The 23,001-nt window shown below is 36.3% G+C and overlaps 1 protein-coding gene across 1 annotated transcript; it reads right to left on the bottom strand.

Annotated features, from left to right (window-relative positions):
• Positions 1-415: 415 nt before the first annotated feature.
• Positions 416-22,902, bottom strand: LOC128212498 (uracil-DNA glycosylase-like). The gene is made up of 8 exons (XM_052917981.1): positions 22,770-22,902; positions 12,824-13,114; positions 12,317-12,412; positions 10,860-10,914; positions 9,909-9,951; positions 3,774-3,862; positions 3,153-3,331; positions 416-2,585 (listed from the first exon to the last, which is right to left on the bottom strand). Exons 1-8 carry the CDS (start codon positions 22,872-22,874, stop codon positions 2,430-2,432), a joined length of 1,014 nt encoding a protein of 337 aa, XP_052773941.1. The 5' UTR covers positions 22,875-22,902; the 3' UTR covers positions 416-2,429.
• Between the last annotated feature and the right edge of the window lie 99 nt (positions 22,903-23,001).

Below are 23,001 nucleotides of genomic sequence, written 5' to 3'. Positions count from 1 at the left end.
TAGATTTTTCTATTTAAGTTCAAAAATTGATGTTTTATGCATTTTTCTTAAACCGTTAGTAACGGCTTAAGCCATAAAACATTAATTTTCGAACGGAAATATGAATATCTACGATCTGATTTTTTGTCAGCAATCTTATATCATTGGTTTGCAGATATCTACGCAAAAATTTGCTCTTTCGAAGACAAAAAATAAAAAAGTTGTAAAAACGGTAAATCTGTGAGAGTGCAGCTTTAAACTTGACTTAAATGTAGATTTTATATAGATTCTCAGTGACCAATAATATACATTGTGTGGAACATGTGGCCTCAAGAGTGCTAACAAGAGTTTTAGTCAACATTTGGCCATGTGATCTACTATTGACAAGACATGGATCATAACGGAATATCACCTTTATTACATTAACTGAAAAGGCTTAACAGTATAATCTGTTTATTCAAAATAAATTCAATTTAACATAAATGTGCATTTAAAAATCATGCAACAACCAATGTCTTCGTTTATTCAATACAAACAATTATAACAACTATTTATCTTCAACATTCATACAATACTGTTTTACAGTAATTTGTTTCCTGCAAATTGCTGTCGAGTTCAGGCTTAAATACATAGAAGAATAAAAACCTTCATTTTCCCCCCTCGCCAAAATAATATCATGTTATTTCCCTCTGCAAAACGAAAGATAAACAGTACATATGCTCAATGTACATGTAGCTGCTTGATTTTCTATTGTAATAGTTTATTATATACTTTAAATTGTATAAAAAATGTCAATTAACGAAGTCAAGGATAAAGGTGCCATCTACTGTCGAAAAATTAAATTGTTTAAACCTGGTCATAATGAGATAATTTTTAAAGAAAAGATAGACTGAAAATGTTATGACTGATTTATTGTTTTAGTTTACTTTCATATCTTATTTCAATTTCTGACACTAGCTAAGTATTCAACTGAATTTCATGATCTTGATATTTTATTGTACACAAATTTATTGATTAGATGGCCTGATGTTTTGTCATTTAATCTGTTATATTATTTTTTGCATAATCTCAATTTCCCCATATTTGAAACTGCTTATTTTACCATTCAAAAGGGTCCAGTTCAATATGTTTGCAAGAAAAATCATTGGTTTTAAATTGACAAGAAAAGAAGAAACTTAAAAATTAAAACAAAATATATTTCTATACAGTATGAGTCTTTGTACAATGTATGTGTTAGGGGCGATAAAAAGATAAAAAAATATTATAGACAAAATCATAAACCTAAAATGTTCAACTATGTCAATATCATTTACAAAAAACATCTTCATGGAATTAAAGTGTGTTATGAACATAAATATGCATTAAGGAAAAACTGATAATTGAGAATTGTTGAAAATCGACTGTACGTTACAATCCAGGTTGTCGATAACTGATTGCATAATCTCGGTAATGTTCGTCACTTTATGTATGTGGCTTTATTCTCTATAAACAGTTTTGGTCAATAGTATAAATCATTTTCATTTCAGCTAAATAACTAAATCAGATCATTAAAGTACACCAATATATCAGAAAATTTAACATTATAATTAGCTTTACTGTACAGTCATTGTTTAGTACACTAATTTTAAACATTTTCATGAACTTTCAATTTGATTACATAATCTTAAATTAATTGAAATGGCTCGACTGAATATTTATTATATACAGAAGTATATACAGAAGAACATATATATATCAGTCTAATTTTTTAACCATTTTCTGTTACTGAAATTGGTCAAGTTTGTCAAAAACTGGCCAGACCGGCAAATTGTCGGTTTTAAGAAGCCAGGTGTAAATTTACCTTTCTTTAACAAACAAAAACCTAATAACTATAACGTTTTGGATCATAAAACAATGGTGTGGTAATACGCACATATTCCAATGTGTATACATGTAGCTTTACAACAAGCACGCCTACTGGAAGCATTTAACAGTCATTTTGCTAAGACTACAGCATTTTTTTTATTATCTGTTATAATGTGTGATCCAATCAAAATCAAGAGTATTGCAAATGCATGAAATGCAGGCTACCCCTGATGCAAAGGCTGTGACATTACTGCACTGTTTTTCACCCCTATTTTTCTTTGAAAAACAGGCAAAACTGACAAATTTAAATTCCTTTTTTGCCAAAGCCAAATTATTGTAGAAGTCAGTTATAAGGTCATGTTTACAGTTTACAGCATAAGATAAATTGTATGCATCTGAAACGTTTTTAACATATGACCTGTCTGAGAACAAACAGTCTACAATGTACATGGCAGCTTTTATAATCTGTCAGCCACAACATAATGTTGACTATTCAGTTCAAAGTGCAACAAAGCTGATAGGCTAAGCGAACATGGAGTCGACTGGTTTATGTCAATTTTCAAGTCCTAGTCTGTATAGGCCCAGTCTATGCACAACTGACTGGTTCACTCGATATCACGGGGCAGGTGTGACCAGTCTATTGGGGGTTTCCCAGTTTCCTGTAGAAACTCATTAGTCTTGGAAAAATGTTGACATCCGAAGAATCCCCGATGGGCAGAGAGTGGGGAGGGGTGCACGCCCTTCAGGATATGGTGTCTTTTCTAGAATAAACAGTACATAAGTTTAAATAAAAGCAAACAAGCATTTCCAGCAAGGGCGTCAAACAAGGGCATAACTTGAACACATTTTTAAACAAGAGTTATGGGCCTTGCTGTACAAGTGCATAATTATTGACTGTGGCAACATGTGTACCAAGTTGCATTTAAATGTTATGAATGGTTTTGAGTTATGGCTAAGGTGAATGCTTTTTCTCTACAACAACAACAACGCCACCATTATCACAATTTCTCAACATTTTTTCGCAGGAAGTGGATGAGCTAAAAATGTCTGCACTCTAGTTTTTACACAATGGCCAATCTGAATAACTTCTGCTCTTTTTATTTCTGAATCTACTGAAATGCAGGCAATTACATTCAAAAGACAGTATGAAGTAAATGTGCACAACTTAAAGCACATAATACACCTTAACTGTATCCGCATAAAACAGTTAATTATATTTTTCTTATATAAGATGATTGTTGGTTATCGCACCCTTCTAAATACAATTTCAAAGTCACTTGTTGATGAACCAGAGCTATGTAGATTTTTTTAATTCCATTTCTTCCTACCTTATCAATGTGCGCCCCCTTCTTCTGAGCATACGACCCCCAAAGAACAAAGACAAGCCCATCCTTGTTTTTGTTAAGGTACGCGATTACAGCGTCTGTCAACTTCTCCCAGCCTCTGTCTTTGTGAGAGTTTGCATCCCGGGCTCGCACTGTCAACACTGCATTTAGCATCAACACTCCTGGACAAGTAACAAATCATTCATAATTTTAAATAGCTGAAGACAAATAGAATTCACCTGACAGTTGGCAATCGCGGCATCGTTTTATTAAAAAACAACTGTTATAGCTCTTTCCAAAAACATGTACACATCTCAATGATCTCATCTTGTCTGTGATTTTCATGCTGAATTTTACTTCTTGCAAAGGTTTAATTCAAGGCCAATAATTCATAAGTAATTAAATATTGCAATCCATTGGGGCTATCAAAATTGAGTACAATATGATGCATTTTAACATTGCGATCAAGTTTAGTTAAGATTGACAATTGATGACGACAGAGACACAGGTAATGCAGAACAAAATGATCTGTATTTGGCTTCTATGCAACGGAGGTCACATAATAATGGAAAGGCATTTGATGTGGTATCAATGTTGGGTAAATATGTTAAGCAATAAACCTACCTTGTTTTGCCCAACCCTGGAGGTAGCCGTGGTCGGGTCGCTTAAATCCCTCAATATCTTTCCCCAACTCCTTGTACATGTTCACCAGACTGCAGGGTAGGACATGATACCAAACAATATTAATGGTTCACAGCAGGGTTACTGGCAGGAAATGATACCAAACAGAACGGTGTTGATACATAATGGTGTTATAATGAGGTACATCAGGAAAGGCCATGTGCAGAATGGTGTTATAATGAGGTACTTCAGGGAAGGCCATGATGCAGAATGGTGTTATAATGAGGTACATCAGGGAAGGCCATGTGCAGAATGGTGTTATAATGAGGTACATCAGGGTAGGCCATGACGCAGAATGGTGTTATAATGAGGTACATCAGGGAAGGCCATGATGCAGAATGGTGTTATAATGAGGTACATCAGGGTAGGCCATGATGCAGAATGGTGTTATAATGAGGTACATCAGGGTAGGCCATGATGCAGAATGGTGTTATAATGAGGTACATCAGGGTAGGCCATGTGCAGAATGGTGTTATAACGAGGTACATCAGGGTAGGCCATGTGCAGAATGGTGTTATAATGAGGTACTTCAGGGTAGGCCATGACGCAGAATGGTGTTATAATAAGGTACATCAAGGTAGGCCATGATGCAGAATGGTGTTATAATGAGGTACATCAGGAAAGGCCATGTGCAGAATGGTGTTATGAGGTACTTCAGGGAAGGCCATGATGCAGAATGGTGTTATAATGAGGTACATCAGGGTAGGCTATGTGCAGAATGGTGTTATAATGAGGTACATCAGGGTAGGCTATGATGCAGAATGGTGTTATAATGAGGTACATCAGGGTAGGCTATGATGCAGAATGGTGTTATAATGAGGTACAGCAGGGTACAGAATAGTGTTGTATTGACTCACATCAGGGTAGGACATGATACAAAATGGTGTTGCAATTGTTCATAGCAGGGTAGGACATGCCGCAGAATGGTGTTGTAAAGAGTTACAGCAGGATATGACATGACACAAAATGGCGTTGTAATGAGTTACAGCAGGATATAACATGATACAGAATGGTGTTGAAATGAGGTACATCAGGGTAGGCCATGATACAGAATGGTATTGTAATTATTTATAGCAGGGTAGGACATGCCACAGAATGGTGTTGTAACGAGCTACAGCAGGATATGACATGATACAGAATGGTGTTGTAATGAGTAACAGCAGGTTAGGACATGATACAGAATGTTGTTGTAATGAGGTACAGCAGGATATGACATGATACAGAATGGTGTTGTAATGAGCTACAGCAGGATATGACATGATAGAGAATGGTGTTGAAATGAGGTACAGCAGGGTAGGACATGATACAGAATGGTGTTGTAATGAGGTACAGCAGGATATGACAAAATACAGAATGGTGTTGTATTGAGTCACAGCAGGACATGACATGATACAGAATGGTGTTGTAATGAGTCACAGCAGGACATGACATGATACAGAATGGTGTTGTAATGAGTCACAGCAGGATAGGACATGATACAGAATGGTCTTGTTATGAGTCACAGCAGGATATGACATGATGCAGAATGGTCTTGTTATGAGTCACAGCAGGATATGACATGATACAGAATGGTGTTGTAATGAGTCACAGCAGGATAGGACATGATACAGAATTGTGTTGTAATGAGTCACAGCAGGATAGGACATGATACAGAATGACGTTGTAATGAGTCACAGCAGGATAGGACATGATACAGAATGGTGTTGTAATGAGTCACAGCAGGATAGGACATGATACAGAATGACGTTGTAATGAGTCACAGCAGGATAGGACATGATACAGAATAACTTTGTAATGAGTCACAGCAGGATATGACATGATATAGAATGGTATTGTAATGAGTCACAGCAGGGAAAGAAATGATACAGAATGGTGTTGTAATGAGTCACAGCAGGATAGGACATGATACAGAATGGTGTTGTAATGTGGCACAGCAGGATAGGACATGATACAGAATGGTGTTGTAATGAGTCACAGCAGGATAGGACATGATACAGAATGACGTTGTAATGAGTCACAGCAGGATAGGACATGATACAGAATGGCGTTGTAATGAGTCACAGCAGGATAGGACATGATACAGAATGGTGTTGTTATGAGTCACAGCAGGATAGGACATGATACAGAATGGTGTTGTAATGAGTCACAGCAGGATAGGACATGATACAGAATGGTGTTGTAATGAGTCACAGCAGGATAGGACATGATACAGAATGGTGTTGTTATGAGTCACAGCAGGATAGGACATGATACAGAATGGTGTTGTAATGAGTCACAGCAGGATAGGACATGATACAGAATGGTGTTGTTATGAGTCACAGCAGGATAGGACATGATACAGAATGGTGTTGTTATGAGTCACAGCAGGATAGGACATGATACAGAATGGTGTTGTTATGAGTCACAGCAGGATAGGACATGATACAGAATGGTGTTGTATTGAGTCACAGCAGGATAGGACATGATACAGAATGGCGTTGTAATGAGTCACAGCAGGATAGGACATGATACAGAATGGCGTTGTAATGAGTCACAGCAGGATAGGACATGATACAGAATGGCGTTGTAATGAGTCACAGCAGGATAGGACATGATACAGAATGGCGTTGTAATGAGTCACAGCAGGATAGGACATGATACAGAATGACGTTGTAATGAGTCACAGCAGGATAGGACATGATACAGAATGGTGTTGTAATGAGTCACAGCAGGATAGGACATGATACAGAATGGTGTTGTTATGAGTCACAGCAGGATAGGACATGATACAGAATGGTGTTGTAATGAGTCACAGCAGGATAGGACATGATACAGAATGGTGTTGTAATGAGTCACAGCAGGATATGACATGATACAGAATGGTGTTGTTATGAGTCACAGCAGGATATGACATGATACAGAATGGTGTTGTAATGAGTCACAGTAGGATATGACATGATACAGAATGGTGTTGTTATGAGTCACAGCAGGATAGGACATGCTACAGAATGGTGTTGTAATGAGTCACAGCAGGATAGGACATGATACAGAATGGTGTTGTATTGAGTCACAGCAGGATATGACATGATACAGAATGGTGTTGTAATGAGTCACAGCAGGATAGGACATGATACAGAATAGTGTTGTAATGAGTCACAGCAGGATATGACATGATATAGAATGGTATTGTAATGAGTCACAGCAGGGAAAGACATGATACAGAATGGTGTTGAAATGTGGCACATGATACAGAATGGTGTTGTAATAAGGTACAGGAGGGTAGAACACGATACAGAATGATGTTGTAATGAGGCACAGGAGGGTAGGACACGATACAGAATGATGTTGTAATGAGGCACAGGAGGGTAGGACACGATACAGAATGATGTTGTAATGAGGCACAGGAGGGTAGGACATGATACAGAATGGTCTTGTTATGAGTCACAGCAGGATATGACATGATACAGAATGGTCTTGTAATGCGTTACTGCAGGGTAGGCCATGATACAGATTGGTCTTGTAATAAGTCACAGCAGGATAGGACATGATACAGAATGGTGTTGTAATGAGTTACATCAGTGTAGGAAATGATACAGAATGGTGTTGTAATGAGGTACATTAGGGTAGGAAACGATACAGATTGGTGTTGTAATGAGGTACAGCAGGGTAGGAAACGATACAGATTGGTGTTGTAATGAGTTACAGCAGGATATGACATGATACAGATTGGTGTTGTAATGAGGTACAGCAGGGTAGGCCATGATACAGAATGGTGTTGTAATGAGTTACATTAGGGTAGGAAATGATACAGAATGGTGTTGTAATGAGTCACAGCAGGATAGGACATGATACAGAATGGTGTTGTAATGAGTTACATCAGGGTAGGAAATGGTACAGAATGGTGTTGTAATGAGTTACATTAGGGTAGGAAATGATACAGAATGGTGTTGTAATGAGGTACATTAGGGTAGGAAATGATACAGATTGGTGTTGTAATGAGGTACATTAGGGTAGGAAATGATACAGAATGGTGTTTTAATGAGTTACATCAGGGTAGGAAATGATACAGAATGGTGTTGTAATGAGGTACAGCAGGATATGACATGATACAGAATGGTGTTGTAATGAGTTACATCAGGGTAGGAAATGATACAGAATGGTGTTGTAATGAGGTACAGCAGGGTAGAAAATGATACAGAATGGTGTTGTAATGAGTTACAGCAGGATATGACATGATACAGATTGGTGTTGTAATGAGGTACAGCAGGGTAGGAAATGATACAGATTGGTGTTGTAATGAGTCACAGCAGGGTAGGAAATGATACAGAATGGTGTTGTAATGAGGTACAGCAGGACATGACATGATACAGAATGGTGTTGTAATGAGGTACAGCAGGGTAGGACATGATACAGAATGATGTTGTAATGAGGCACAGGAGGGTAGGACATGATACAGAATGGTCTTGTAATGAGTCACAGCAGGATATGACATGATACAGAATGGTCTTGTAATGCGTTACTGCAGGGTAGGCCATGATACAGATTGGTCTTGTAATAAGTCACAGCAGGGTAGGACATGATACAGAATGGTGTTGAAATGAGTTACATCAGTGTAGGAAATGATACAGAATGGTGTTGTAATGAGGTACATTAGGGTAGGAAATGATACAGATTGGTGTTGTAATGAGGTACAGCAGGGTAGGAAATGATACAGATTGGTGTTGTAATGAGTTACAGCAGGATATGACATGATACAGATTGGTGTTGTAATGAGGTACAGCAGGGTAGGCCATGATACAGAATGGTGTTGTAATGAGTTACATCAGGGTAGGAAATGATACAGAATGGTGTTGTAATGAGGTACATTAGGGTAGGAAATGATACAGAATGGTGTTGTAATGAGGTACATTAGGGTAGGAAATGATACAGATTGGTGTTGTAATGAGGTACATTAGGGTAGGAAATGATACAGAATGGTGTTTTAATGAGTTATATCAGGGTAGGAAATGATACAGAATGGTGTTGTAATGAGGTACAGCAGGATATGACATGATACAGAATGGTGTTGTAATGAGTTACATCAGGGTAGGAAATGATACAGAATGGTGTTGTAATGAGGTACATTAGGGTAGGAAATGATACAGAATGGTGTTGTAATGAGTTACATCAGGGTAGGAAATGATACAGAATGGTGTTATAATGAGGTACAGTAGGGTAGGAAATGATACAGATTGGTGTTGTAATGAGTTACAGCAGGATATGACATGATACAGATTGGTGTTGTAATGAGGTACAGCAGGGTAGGAAATGATACAGATTGGTGTTGTAATGAGTCACAGCAGGGTAGGAAATGATACAGATTGGTGTTGTAATGAGGTACAGCAGGACATGACATGATACAGAATGGTGTTGTAATGAGGTACAGCAGGGTAGGACATGATACAGAATGATGTTGTAATGAGGCACAGGAGGGTAGGACATGATACAGAATGGTCTTGTAATGAGTCACAGCAGGATATGACATGATACAGAATGGTCTTGTAATGCGTTACAGCAGGAAAGGACATGATACAGAATGTTGTTATAATGTGGCACAGCAGGATATAACATGATACAGAATGGTCTTGTAATGAGGTACAGCAGGGTAGGACATGATACAGAATGGTGGGGTTATGAGTCTCAGCAGGATATGACATGATACAGAATGGTCTTGTAATGAGGTACAGCAGGGTAGGACTTGATACAGAATGGTGTTGTAATGAGTAACAGCAGGATATAACATGATACAGATTGGTCTTGTAATGAGTCACAGCAGGATAGGACATGATACAGATTGGTGTTGTAATGAGTCTCAGCTGGGTAGGAAATGATACAGAATGGTGTTGGACCCGGTATGGTATGGCAGGGAAGGGTTAAAAGAAACTAGGCAGGGCAGGGCAGAAAGTGGCATAGCAGGACACAGCATAGTTGCAAAGCAGGGTCCTACATGGTGTGTATAAGTTTTTTTTTGGAGAGAGTGTTATGGCAGTGTCAAAAGGCCAAATTGCAAATAATATTTATTTAAAAAAATGGTCTTATTCACACTTATTCTCAACATACCTTGGCGGAGCGGGAACACCCGGCAGTACACTGAATGACAGGCCTGAAATGTATGTATATTTTGTAATCTGTTCCCATGTAACATAACAGAATGGTTGATGATATTTTGGTAAAAAAAATAAACATACCTAATAATGTATCTTCATGACTATTTTCACTTACTGAACATGTGCAGTTAAACTATACTATTAATATAATACTAAGCAGCTATTTGCCATATTTTCATTTGAATGGTTTGACTTATTGTGCAATTATGTGCTTAGTATTTGCCATATTTTCATTTAAATGCTTTGACTTATTGTGCAATTATGTCCAATTTTATCTACCATAAACATGATCTATGCTTACACATTTACATACAAGGTTGTTGAGAAGTCCAACCTTTGCCCAAAAGGTCATGAATAAACCAAAATTTGGGGCACTTAGTGTTGTCTCTTAAATTGGATACAGACTGCAGCATGATAAATCTCAGCTCATAAAATCTTCACAATTGAATTCAGAAGTGTTGGGAATCGGTTCCAGTTTAACTATTGATAATCGGTTACACTCAAGTAACCAATTATCACTGGTACAATCGTTTTTTGACAATACCTTAACTGTAGTTTTATTCTTGTACAATGACTTGTAATCCTTTACTATGATTACCTTATGTGTATGTTTGAAGATATTTAGTCTTGTTGTTGCTTTTGGCTATTACATTCATGATAACAACTTAAAACTTCTTAATGCATAAACAAGCTCAAAAGAGAAAATTGGCGGTAATTAACCAAACAAAGAAAAAAGAAAAACAATTCGCCAGTTGAATCGATGATCGATTATGATCGATTGTCGCCAATTTTAGGCCCAACCAATCAATTTTAGATTACAAATGCTCATTGGAACATCACTAGAATTCAGTTAGAAATTGTACAAGCTTATATAGGAATACTGTAAGCTTCGTAACTATCTTACCATGTGCCTGGTTTGGTCCATGGTAGGGATCCTGTCCCAAAATAACCACTTTTACCTGAAATATAACACAAGAGACATTAGTACACAAGTGGGTATCTTTCAACAATTTTATGGCTGATATCTGTTATGGTTTGAAAGTACCAGCAAATTAATATAAAATAAGTATTTGAGTTTATATCATGCTTTTGGTGGTTGATATAGATCTACCTGGAATTAGTGAAAAAGAATTGTAATTTTAATGTTTCAAACAGTGAAAATATCAATTTCATATTTCTCACTGTTTAGGAATAAAAGTCTTCTCTCACTTCCATATCAAACATCACCGCCGACAGGGCTGGGACAGGTGGTGGTGTTAGTAGTTTATACTCGGGGTCCCAGCGTGAGCACATTGTCCCAGAGTGACAGTTCAACCACCGCACACCTATCCTGGGCGGTTAACCAGTACTATGTGCCTTCCTCTCTGCAAGGAACTGACAACTTCTGTACATGCCAGGGGTAGTGGTACAGTGCGAATGGTCGTAGAAAGGATTTCATAACCAATCACAACAGAAGTGACCTGGTCCGCCCCGTAATCGAACCCGGGTTGTTCGATTCACAGTCCAACGCTCTTCCGACTGAGCTAACAGGGCGGACAGGGCTCTATGGCACTCATGAAATACAGCTTTTGGTGCTCACTCGATGAAATAAATTAAGATCTTACTCTGAAACAAACTATTACTCTTGACCTTTGAACCATGTCAGTACATATCGGATCATAAATGAACCAAGAGAGTTCAACCATACTGAAATGACTTACTAACAGTGTATCATTATCAAAAATGTTCATCTGAATCAGAATGTCACAACATGAAACTAAGTAAAACCATAGATTGGGTTCTTAATGCACCACATGTCGCCTTAAATGTGCCAAACAACTGTCCCATAGGATTGAAACTCCTCTATGCTTGACAACAATACAGTGTTGGTTTTGCAAATGCGACATTGCGTTTTTGTGTTTAAAACATACGGCAAGTTATTTTAAATTGCCTCTGACCATAAAAAAATACCACCCATACTTGACAACCTACACTATTATGTCCTTCTATACAGCATTCTATAGTAAACAAACACTTAGTGTGACCTTGACCTTAGAGGTAGGGACACGGATCTTGCACGTGACACGTCGTCTTTATATGCCAAACACATTTTAAAATCTGTCCATACAAGAGAAAGTTACAGTCAGGACACGAGAAGTTGTGCCAGACACACAGACGGACGAATAGATAGACGTGTGGACGGCCCTTTTTTAAGTCGTTACATCATTTCTGTACAAAGCCATGTAAGTTACTGGAATAAGCATAAATGCTAGTTTGATACCAATATTGAAAATTGATATACACTTTTGATTATTTCATATTTGATAATCAATTATGGTTGTCCATTTCAATTTTTTTTATTCAACACTAGGACATTCTGACCTGATCAAGAGGGCAGGCCCGTGTCCAGGAAAACACATTCTCCGGAGATGGGTAAACTGTGCCCTTCCTTCTCTCTGCACACACAAACCGGGTGAGCTACAATGAGGAAATGATATACATTTTCTTGATATCTGAGACATTGAAAACATGTAAAAGACCCTTCATGTATGTGCTCACTAAACAAAGAATAATTATATTACATGGTGTATGATTAATTAATTATATATCGTTATATTAACATGTGCCTTGTCATTAATTTTATATCATAGAGAAAACTCATATTGCACATCATCAAAGAGGTTATGATGTCATTGTTTATTTCAAAATTGTGCGCTTCATGGATTTTGCTCACATGCCCTTCTGCATTTATACAGTATGAACACACGAAAAAATGTGATCAATCATTAAATATGAACATTTTTGCAAATTTTAGTAATTAAATTGAATAGGATAAATCATTAAGTGTGTTTCTTTAAACTTAGATTCAGCTAGTTGGTAAGGTTGTACCTCTGCAAAATAAGTTTTACTGAACTCAGCCTCCAGGGCAGTTCTCCAGGATTCCCCAACGTTGACCAGCAGTGTGTCTGTCTGAGATGGAGCCGTCTGATTGGCTGGCTGCTTGGCTGGCTGCTTGGCATGTAGTTTGGCCAGAGCTTTCTCACGATTCTCAGCCATCCTCTGTTTTTGCTCCGGGCTTAGGGGTGAACTTTTTTTATCATCCCCAGGCGGTGTCAACTTCCCAGGACTGGAGTCAGCATCAAGTCGCATCTTTTTTGGAGGTGTGTTTTCATCTTTCGTCTGAAAAGCGCAATCTGGGTGACAAGCAGTCCCGTGTTTAAGCAATTATGATTTTTTTCTATCTTTTTTCTTCTCTTCTATCTCAGTTTGAATGCTCTTTCATTTGTTTTATTTGACGAAACAAGCAAAATTTTGTTGAAAACAAAGATTCTGATGGTAAATATGAATTGCCTACCAAATCCTTTTCATAGTTTGTTGGAGTTTGGGCTTAAAATATACATTTTGTTTAACAAATTGTATTGAAGTTGTACATTTGCTGAAACTTCACTATCATCTGAGATGAATGCAAGTTATCTGGATACAATTGGTTGAAAAATAAGTTAGTTGCGAGTTTAACAAAACACTCGTCCGTAAGAGGTCCTTAACCATAATGTAACTGCTGCCTGTGATATTGATTATTGTGGTCTTTTAATTACATTGTATAATGCTCCAATAACCTTCTGTCATAATTTAATAATCTACCGACATGTTTTGTAAAGCAACACAATTTTTTTAACATTTTATTGACACTCTACTTTAGGCTACCATAGTTTGTTTATACATGAGGACTTTCTAAATTCTAATCCTATTGCACAATGTAGTATGTACATTGTCATAAACCCTCACCTTAAGACCCACATACCAGTACAGCATGACATAAGCAAAGCGCTTAAAGCATTGAAGGATTTTCGGCCTGGTTTTTTTTTCTGAAGTTATTTTAAAACAAAATAGCATAAACATCTGTAGATAGTATATGCTCAGGGTTCTCAATAAGTTTCGGTTAAACCGTCTCAAATGGTGAAGTAAATGACCAGCTTCTACTTATTCTACTGAAAATTCATTTAGTTTTCCATATTTGAACCGGCCCTATTGGCAGGCAGCCGGTTCTTATTGAGAACACTGTATGCTTGCTCATGAATTCCTTCACAAATACTTTTAAATTTTTATGCTGATACTCAAAAATTAAATTAATGAAATTAAATCAAAACTATGTAATCAAAAAACCTTTTACCAAAACATCAGTCAGCATACAGGCGACATCATTCTTGTGAATCGGCACTTCTGCGACTTGTTAATGATATTCTTGGTGGAATGGAAAGACAAGAAGTCACCGCCTTGATTGCTATTGATCTTAGTGCTGCCTTTGATACTGTTGATCACACCATTTTGATAGACGTACTTCATAATCAGTATGGAATGTGTGGTACTGCATTAAATTGGCTAGAGTCGTATCTAAGACCACGGCATTGTAGAGTTAGTGTTAATACGTCTCTATCATCACCCCGTCCATTAGAATGTAGCATTCCCCAAGGAAGCTGTTTGGGTCCCTGGCTATATCTCACCTATGCCGGTACTCTGTTTGATGTCATTCCTCCGTCGATTTCGGTGTACGGGTTCGCTGATAATCATATCGCCCACAAATGCTTTAGTCCGGCGTCTCCAATACATGAACAGCAAAATATTCACAAACTAGAAACATGTGCAGTTACGATCAACAAGTGGATGAACGCAAACAAACTAAAAATGAACACTTCCAAAACAGAATTCATTATGTTTGGCAGTAAGGCTCAACTAAATAAATGTGTCACTACAAATATAGATATTGCTGGTGATGCTGTACACCGAGAAAGCTGCATTAGATACTTAGGTGCCTTTCTTGACGAAACCTTATCCTTTAAGGAACACGTGAAGCGTAAATGCCGCACTGCAATGTTGAACTTTTTCAGGGTGAAGTGTATACGAAAATATTTAACCATATGCAACCGAAATCCTTTTACTTTCACTTGTTATCTCTCATTTGGACTACTGTAACCTTATATTGTATGGTATTTCTGAGATAGAGTTAACCAAAATGCAGCGCATCCAAAATATGTGCGCAAAATTAGTTCTTAACCGAGGCAATTATGACGGGGCCAAGCAAGCTCTCTTTGATCTGCACTGGCTGCCAATAAAGGCTAGAATCAACTTCAAGATATTGACAGTTATGTTCAACTGTGGCACTGGTAGGGCTCCTGCTTATTTGACTGAGTTATTGTCTGAGAGTGTAAGTCGTAGACAAGGATTAAGATCAGCTAGTGACCCTGGTATCAAGTATGATGTACCATTTAACAAGAGAACAAGGTTTAACGATAGAAGTTTTTGCACAATCGGACCACTCTATGGAATAGTCTGCCATTGTATATTAAGCAGTCAGTGTCTATAGATGTGTTCAAGAAAAACCTCAAAACTCACTATTTCACACAGTTTTATGACTTGTTTTAAAACCGACTCCGATAAGAAATGTCTGATATTATATTTGATTGTTTAGAGTGTTAGAGTTTGTTTATTTTTCATTTTTTATCGGTTACTTTGACCAATTATGTTTTTAATTCATGTACATATATTACTACTTTAGTCAATTACAATCTAATGAATGTTGCAAGTTTTAATATATTATTGTTTAACTGCTTTATATTGTCTTATATCAAAATATGTTCAAATATTATGTTGGATATATAGAGTATGCATGTATTGTACAACGCCATTGAATATTATGTATAAAAATAGGCGTTTAATCAAATAAACATGTTTAACGTTTAACGTTTAAAGTATTACTAAGGTATCATACCGTATGGAGTAATACTCAGATGCATATGAAACCTTATTTGGAACTTTGGTTTCATAAACAATGCACTTCAAGGGATAAACCATTCAGGCATTTTGATGTAAAATCTACACATGTATCACTTAAAACATGACTGAGGCTTATTCAATATACTACCAGGGTATGACTGCTTTACTAAATGCATCCAACAAAATGAGTAGTATTTAATTTATTACCAGGGTATGCATCTAACAAAATGCATAGGACATGTTAATTGAGTTTATGTTTCTTTCTGTTCTTTCTTTAAAATACCAGGATCCTAGCTCTAAATTCTTCTGGCTCGAATCAACCACATACTATTTTATCTACTTATTACCCTCAACCTGTCACTTGTGGATAAAAAATCAACATATTTATGTTAGTGGTGTATAAATAATTAAAAATGCATATGCAACATGCTCAATCCTCCTTGCTGAAATTACTAAGACAGACTAAGAAATCTCCGCACACTTGACTATACTCAATGCTTTGGTTACGCACTTTGATTTTTAATTGTATAAATCCAACGGATTATAGGATAAAATTAAATAATATAATTTCACTTAAAATATTTTGGTTGATATCTACCAGATTTTTGGTCGGACTACAAGACATTTTAAGTCAATAGTCCTTTGGACTACTAGAAAAAGTAAATATCACATCAGTTTATTGAGCATAAAATCTTTATTACACTTAAACTTGCGTAAAACGTGATGTCAAGAAGCCGATTTTCACCGGTAAACACTCATTGTAAAGCTTGCCGAAGATGGTCGAGCAGTTCCGGACGTGGACTGTTAATTTCGCGCGCATTTTGTGTAGCCTTTCGATCAATGTTTAAACCAGTCAGTAGAATGTCTTTATTTAGAAAGGGAAAAACCATTTTCACACTCTATGGTGTGTTTTAATCGTCATACATGTGCACCTCTGCCAATGTCAGCGAGGTAGCTTTGAGAGTCCAAGTGGCAGAATTTCTAAATTCCTTGCATTTTCAGTGATGGTTGTTACTATTTTTAGATTTTCTGAAAAAACGTCTTGGTTATTATGGTTTAGGGTATTGCCAAATATCGGTGTTTATATAAAGCAAACAAAGGAACATTATGTCTGGCATATGAAATCTTTTAAACTGGATTTTAGAACAGCAGCGGATAAATTGATCATACTGCCAAAACAGGTATAATGCAGTGTAAGTGCAGACGACGACAGAATTGTGTGCGTTAATTTTCGCGCCAAAATGTCGTTTTATACATTGAAGCTAGGGCCAATAACAATTGACACCATGCTGATAGCGATAAGGCTACACCTACAGTGTCACATGATCTCTTAATTAGGGACCTCCGATAAATACCTAGAAGCAGACGATAATAATACAAAAGTTATCAATGACAATCAGATAAACAAGAGCTGTCACAGTATGTGACGAATGCCCCCGAATGTGACATTGACCTATGAACAAGGTCAGTACATGAAAAGTTAAAGATCAAACAAATACATATGGCAAGTTATTTTAAATTGCTTCTGAACATAAAAAATACCACCCATTCTTGACAACCTACATTCTTATGTCCTTATATTCAGCATTCCATTGTGAATAAACACTTAGTGTATCTTTCACCTTAGAGGAAGGGACATGGGCCTTGCACGCGACACATCGTCTTGGTATGTCAAACACATGTGGCAAGTTATTTTAAAATCTGTCAATACAAGGGAAAGTTACAGCCCGGACACGACAACCTATACTCTATGTCCTTATATGCAGCACTCCATTGTGAATAAACACCTAAGTGTGACCTTGACCTTAGAGGTAGGGACACGGTTCTTGCACGCGACACGTCGTCTTGGTATGTCGAACACATGTGGCAAGTTATTCTAAATTCTGTCCATACAAGGGAAAGTTACAGCCCGGACACGACAACCTATACTGTATGTCCTTTTATGCAGCATTCCATTGTGAATAAACACTAAGTGTGACCTTGACCTAAGAGGTAGGGACACGGGTCTTGTTTTAAAATCTGTCCATACAAGGGAAAGTTACAGCCCGGACACCAGTTACTGAGCCGGACACAAAGGCGGACGGACGGTGCGATTTTAATATGCCCACCTTCGGGGGCATAAAAATGCATGGAACATAGTAAAACATAGCATTTAAAGCAAGTATAACATTAAATAAGTTCATCATTATTAATTGTATGCAATGTATAATTCAGGTAGAAAAATGTCTAGACTAATATATTTCTAAATAACATCAGAATTTTGTTACAGTACAATAACAGTCTCTATTTTAAAACTCAAATAAAGGGAAACAAAACATGAAAATCAACAAAAAAGATGTTTGTATAGATCCATTGTCAATACTCAATGGATTTATCTGTTTTTCTTCCTTTTTCGATTCAGTATCACCTGTTTTATACAAGTGTAATGCATTATTATCATTATTGATATAACTACCTTATTGTTTCTCTCAATGAACTAATTTCCGTATTAAATGAAATGCAAAACTGTTCTAACAATCAGCATAGAAATTTTGAAACGACCATAGTCATTATAAATGCAAAGGTCTTTACTTTGATTTGCGTCATTTAAAAACAATGATTTTGTTTTATCTATATGTATATACTTTTTGTGACCTTAAGTTATAAATCAGATATTTAATTAAATTTAATAAAAAATGTAACTCACATAAACTGAGGTGTCTTTTTCACTAATATGTCAAACAAACTTAAAAGCAAATGTATATATGCTTCGGATTTAAAACTTTTTGCACAATAATGAGACAAATTTCAAAATAAATCGCAAGATATCATCAATATTGTACACTAGTTCACATCATGATATTTCTTATTTTAAGGCAATTAAAATGGAAATATATGTATATTATGTACGGTTACATTAAGACATTTTGAGAATTGAATTAGTCTACTAAACAGTCCCTTGTTATCAATTATAATTTTAGCAGCATTAAGGGAAAATGTCAGTATTTCTGATTTCTTTAACTGTCTTTACTATCTCTCAATTATGAGACATAATTTGTGTTAAATATATATAACAGCGTAATTACACTACTGTTGATATGTGAGGATTGTCGGAGGTCATGGCAGATAGCAACGGCAACTGATAAGCCCTGCCTTATCTGGACGCTGATTGGTCAGTCGGGTATTGATCAGCTAGTTTGACTGACAGGCAGCGTCATGTTAATTGTAATCTTACTCCCATATAAACAAGAGCTGTCACAGAGACAGCGCGCTCGACTATTCCGCCGCTTTTCAGTGTAAGGATTGAAAAGTTTTGGCCAAACATGCATGGATCACTGTTAGATTAGATTTCAATGCAATTCATGATGTGCTGAGATAGTAACATAAATGTGGTTACATGGAAAATTTCAACCAGATTTTTTAAGTCTAATAATAAAGGGCAATTATTTGCAAAATACAGTTATATATATCTTGGTTATTCAATTACGTTGAGTGGTTGAATACCATTCTATAAAGTCTCAATTCAATACATCCGAGTAGTTTCTTAGAAATTAACCTATTGTGTGCTTACACGCAAAACCTTAACCAGAATTTCTATGTCAAATAATAAAGGGCAATTATTTGCATTAAATGAAACTAGAGTTACCTTACATGGTTAATTAAGTAGGTTGGATGGTTGAGTACCATTGTATCGAGTCTCAATGCAATACATCAAGTAGTTGCTTTGATATTAAAATAATGTGTGCTTGCACACAAAACCTTAACCAGAATTTCTAAGTCGAATAATGAAGGGCAATTATTTGCATTAAATGCACAGTATATTATCTAACTTGGTTAATTAATTAGGTTGGATGGTTGAGTACCATTGTATCAAGTCTCAATGCAATACCACAAGTAGTTGCTGAGATATTAACCTATGTGTGCTTGCACGCAAAACCTTAACCAGAATTTCTAAGTCGAATAATAAAGGCCTACAATTTGAATTAAATGCAAACTAGAGTTATCTAACTTGGTTAATTAAGTAGGTTGGATGGTTGAGTACCAATGTATCAAGTCTCAATGCAATACATCAAGTAGTTGCTGAGATATTAGCCTATGTGTGCTTGCACGCAAAACCTTAACCAGAATTTCTAAGTCGAATAATAAAGGCCTGTTATTTGCATTAAATGCAAAGTAGAGTTATCTAACTTGGATAATTAAGTAGGTTGGATGTTTGGTACCATTGTATCAAGTCTCAATGCAATACCTCAACTCATTGCTGAGATATTAACCTATGTGTGCTTGCACGCAAAACCTTAACCAGAATTTCTAAGTCAAATAATAAAGGCCTATTATTTGCATTAAATGCAAACTAGAGTTATCTAACTTGGTTAATTGAGTAGGTTGGATGGTCAAGTACCATTGTATCAAGTCTCAATGCAATTCCTCAAGTAGTTGCTGAGATATTAACCTATGTGTGCTTGCACGCAAAACCAGAACCAGAATTTCTAAGTCAAATAATAAAGGCCTATTATTGGCATTAAATGCAAAGGAGAGTTATCAAACTTGGTTAACCCTTTAGCACATAGACAAGTGGCCAGATAACACCTCCCAGTCAATAGCCATCTTACTGATAAGCAGTCCTTATCTGTATAGGTACTTTTCTGGATATTTGAAAAGGTATACGGACATTTGCCCCCCCGGACATTTGCCCCCCTTTTGGACCATGGCGGACATTTGCCCCCCCTCAATGTTCGAGGGGGCGGACATTTGCCCCCCCTCCATTTTCGATGGGGCGGACATTTGCCCTCCCGGTTATATAAGTAATATTCTAGACAAACCTATACCAAAATTGCTTATTAACCAACATAACTCCAATTTGTGCATTTTGCATGTCTTCAATCAAATAAAAGCCACGACATAAGAGAAGGGAGACTACTCGATAATGCGATAACTTTAATAATCTTGAAAAATGAATACAGCAGTATGACCTTAAAATCAATGTTACTCCAAATAATTGTGTCCAAATCTTTTTTATGTGAATACATTTTTTATAGATAATTAAATTATCTAATAAATGGTGTCAACAATGAAATATTAAATTATTTTATTTCAGCAGTGAATGTATTTTCAAGATGGAATTGTAACATTTCTTTGAAATGTCATAATTGCATTAAATCAAAGGGTAATAAAATGCTGGGATCGATCAATTTTTATTACCCCCATCATAAAAAAGACCCATCTGGATTAAAAAGCCGACAATTTATGTTCTTGTGTATTAATACACAGAAATATGTCAGGAATATCCGGTGTCATCCAGCTGAGAGATCCAGTCCAAGGTGTCTGTTTAACTTTATTACCCCCTCATAAAATTGTTTACAAAAAAGAAAGCCGATAAATGATTTTCCGGTATGAATAAAAAGATCTAGATCAAACAAAACGCTTGCACATGACCTATTTTACAGCCAAAACTATGATGGACATTATATAAGCTTCACAGAAAATTTACCCATCATTTTCTCATTTACTAATTGTTTCTTTTGTTTGTAAACAAAATATTACCTTTAAGTAAATATAATCTCAATTGATTTTAATGGTAAAATGAACTGACGTAATATATTTAATGATTTACGCATCAATGAATTTGGGGGAAATTCCATACAGTACTTAGCTCGTGGTCTTATTACGTCACAATGGGATATCACACCTGCGATTGGGAGTATAAACACCTTCTCAATTTAGCAGACGATATTTTCAAGGGAAAATCAATACTCAAAAGGTTAAACTTTAATTTTATAAACATTCGGGATATTGTTTACAAAAAGAAAGATGCAAAATTGAAATATTGAAATGACCCTATTGAAATATGCGGGCCATGCGTTTACATCCAGTAATGGATACGGTCGGCCAAATGCGTATACATCTGCTAATGAGCTATGTCGGCCTATCTCGTATACATGCGCTAAAGGGTTAATTAAGTAGGTTGGATGGTTGAGTACCATTGTATAAAGTCTCAATGCAATACCTCAAGTAGTTGCTGAGATATTATCTTATGTGTGCTTGCACGCAAAACCTTAATCAAGGGGTGAGGCCGACGCCGACGCTTGGGTGAGTAGTATAGCTCTCCATATTCTTCGAATAGTCGAGCTAAAAATAATTAATGATACTTTCGGAATTTATTTTATCATGTTTTTTTAAGCATTATATGATAAGTCGTTTAGATAAACAAAAAATACTGAATAGTAGGATGCCAATAATCAAATATTGCTTATCAGTAGGATGTCTGTCATTTGTGCCATAACTTAGCAACAATCTTGGTCAAGGTGTTTTAGTGTGATTAATTGCAATATTTTCCTGAAATTGACAGATTATGGGGTATTTTAGCATGGTTTTTAGAGTTTTAATCTGAGGTATTTTAGCATGGTTTTTAGCATTTTTTAGGTTTTAAAATTAAATTTAAAGGCAAAAAAAAATTGATTTAAAGAATGTGAAAAATTTAAGATTGAGACCTGTAGATTAAAAACATGACCAATCAAAGTGTTATACTGACAGTGTTCTAAGGAGAAGGCTAAGTCTCACAAAACACTGAAGGAATCCATTGCAGGCATGCATTTTTTTGGACTACCAGAATTTTTGCTGGACTACCCAGATTTCAGATCCAGTAGTCCGAGGGACTACCTTGTAAAAAATGTTAGTGTTTAACCCTGGATACGCAGAAAGCAGTATGTAGCTATTGTAGCAGATTTGAGAATAGGTAAATGAAATAAAAGTACTAATAAATTAGGTCGTTGACCACCACAGTTCTTACAGCGCTAGAGTTTTTATGCCTGTTTAAAAATTAAATTCATCAAAAGTGAAAAATGTTCTGGGATATAGTTATAAAAGTCTGCAGGCCTTGCAGTCTACAACTAGCTTGGGAAGACTTTCGTTATAAGTTTACTATCATCCAGTAGGTTGGTCAGATTTAATAATACGAAGCTGAACTTCCTTAGTTATTCATTAAATGGATTGCTGGTACGAACGAACTGGCTACGAATCGCTTATGTGTAGAGAGCCTACAAACATTGCGTATATAAATCATAGTAGAATATTGAAATGAACAAACCTTTTCGAGATTATTTTTTCCTTTCGACGTAAAAAATGTAGAAATCTTTGCTTGTCCACTCATTATATTGCCGAGTTTTGCAAATGTACTTCTTGCAGTCAGCATGAATAAGAGACGCTTGTTTGTAAACAATAACGACAATGAGCGCCTGAATGAGCCGATGAAAAACGCGGGTGTTAGGGTTACATACTACTCTGAGCTTAGTTTATGTTAATATGCCAATCAAAACATT

This window comes from Mya arenaria, chromosome 12 (genome assembly GCF_026914265.1).
Source record: "Mya arenaria isolate MELC-2E11 chromosome 12, ASM2691426v1".
Lineage (NCBI taxonomy): Eukaryota > Metazoa > Mollusca > Bivalvia > Myida > Myidae > Mya > Mya arenaria.
Note: the sequence above shows the minus strand (reverse complement) of the source record. Positions and strands in the feature narration are given on the sequence as shown.